The sequence below is a fragment of the Ananas comosus genome, unplaced genomic scaffold (assembly GCF_001540865.1).
Source record: "Ananas comosus cultivar F153 unplaced genomic scaffold, ASM154086v1, whole genome shotgun sequence".
NCBI classification, from domain to species: domain Eukaryota; kingdom Viridiplantae; phylum Streptophyta; class Magnoliopsida; order Poales; family Bromeliaceae; genus Ananas; species Ananas comosus.
The window spans coordinates 21,971-24,114 of record NW_017890676.1 but is presented as its reverse complement, the minus strand read 5'-3'; the positions used below and the strand labels follow the sequence as shown (position 1 = coordinate 24,114).

Genomic DNA, 2,144 nt, shown 5'->3' with positions numbered 1-2,144 from the left:
TGGATTCGGTAAATCACCTTGTAATATTTTATTCTTAGTGGATTGTTATCGCGTGTTGGTCCCGTGGGTTTTTTACTCCAAGTTGGAGTTTTTCCACGTAAATCTCGGTGTGATTTTTATTTTTCGCATTTATTTTTATCATATTGAGATTTGTGATTTTTGGCTATTACACCTATTCACCCCCCTCTATGTGTTAGATACAATCTAGATAGATCATTGGGCACCCCAAAACTTTCATCTCTCACCCAGGGACCGGTTCCCGTAGGTTGCAAATCCAGGACTTAGCCGATTTTCCAACTTGCTTAATTACCACGCGTACGGGGACCGGTCTCTCCTCTCAGGGACCGATCCTCGAGAGCCCAAAATCTGGGACTTAGCCAGATTTTGCAATTTCACTCTCTCGGGTCCCTTTAGCATTTATATAGGTTCGAATGCACTTTTAACCTATACCAACTCGTTCCACTCCGCGTTCCGCATATTTCGACGGAACTCGGCACGACTTACGGGGAAGTGATACGTTACAGAGGACATAGCTATGGACTTCGTGGTTGGATTGCCTCGTTCGTCGGGTGGCCATGATGCGATTTGGGTTATTGTCGACCGCATGACCAAGTCAGTACATTTTCTACCTATCCACACTATCTAGTCGGGTGATAAGTTAGCGCAGGTGTATCTTGATGAAGTGGTGAGGTTGCACGGGGTTCCGAAGTCAATTGTATCAGATCGAGACCCCCGATTCACTTCACACTTTTGGAAGAACCTGCAGGAGGCACTTGGCACAAGGCTCGATTTTAGCACCACGTTTCATCCTCAGACAGATGGGCAGTCAGAGAGAACAATTCATATTCTGGAGGATATGCTGCGGGCGTGTGTCATTGACTATAAGGGTAGTTAGGCAAGTCACCTACCTATGGCCGAGTTCGCCTACAACAACAGTTACCAAGCTAGTGTCGAGATGGCACCGTTCGAGGTCCTCTATGGATGGAAGTGCCGATCTCCTGTACACTGGGGTGATGTAGGCGAGCGTGCAGTGTTAGGCCCCGATGTTTTGCTAGAGGCAGAAGAGAAAGTTTGCCTCGCTCATCAAAGATTGCTCACGGCGCAATCTAGACAACAGAGTTATGCGGATAAGCGCCGTCAGGATATAGAATTCGTAGTTGGAGACTGCGTATTTCTGAAGGTTTCACCTATGAGGGGTGTAAAGCGGTTTGGGGTTCGAGGGAAGTTGAGTCCTCGGTACATTGGACCTTACGAAGTGTTGGAATGCATTGGAGCGGTGGCATACCGGCTCGCATTGCCGCCACAGCTGGCAGATGTTCCTAGTGTATTTCACATCTCCAACCTTCACAAGTATATTCACAACCCCGAGCATGCGATGCTATACAAACAGCCAGAACTTCAAGAAGATCTGAGCTATGAGGAGTTCCCGGTGTCAATTATTGCGCGGGAGGTGCACAATTTGCGAAATCGCGAGATTTCTTATGTCAAAGTCTGGTAGAGCAATCACGATGATCGTGAAGCCACTTGGGAGCTCGAGAGCAAGATGAAAACACATCATCCTCATCTCTTTGAGGAATGAGGTATAAGTTTGAATTAAGTTAAAGAATTTGAGTCCGTTTCGAGAACGAAACTCCTTTTTAGGAGGGGAGGATGTAAGGAAGTGAATTCTCAAAATCCGAGAGTTAGACTTCGTTCAGAATTGACTAATTGTGGAGTTGATGTACTTCGAAAAGGCCGAAGAAGTCGAAAACCCAAAAAGTGCATTGCAAGGCATTCGCGAGAGCGAGTTGTGAAGAAATCTGCAGTTGGCAGATTTTGCTCTCAGGGACCGGTCCCTGGCGGGAGAGACCGGTCCCCGTAAGCTGAAAGTGCGGCAGAAAACTCTGCGCGCAAAGTTTGCTCTCGGGGTGTCACGCCCCGAGCCCCGCCTATTTGGCCGAGTTCGGGCCCGTCGACAGACCGCCGAACGGACAGGGTTTCCCCTGTACTGCGTACAGAGTCTCCCCTGTACGTTCAAGGCATAGCAATCAATACAATGTACAAAGTTCCAACCAGGAACACATTTCAATCAAGATTGCATAATGGAAGGTATCAAACAACATAACACAATTTATGTTATTACATGCATTCACATTCATACATTT

The 2,144-nt window shown here is 47.2% G+C and overlaps 1 protein-coding gene across 1 annotated transcript; it reads left to right on the top strand.

The window, feature by feature from the left end:
- Nucleotides 1-955: 955 nt before the first annotated feature.
- On the top strand, nt 956-1,498 carry LOC109704074. Its single transcript, XM_020224808.1, has one exon. The coding sequence runs from the start codon at nt 956-958 to the stop codon at nt 1,496-1,498; it is 543 nt and encodes a 180-aa protein (XP_020080397.1).
- The last annotated feature ends 646 nt before the right edge of the window (nt 1,499-2,144 follow it).

Coding starts and splice junctions, on each gene's coding strand:
- LOC109704074 (XM_020224808.1), top strand. CDS start 956: ATGGCACCGTTCGAGGTCCTCTATGGATGGAAGTGCCGATCTCCTGTA.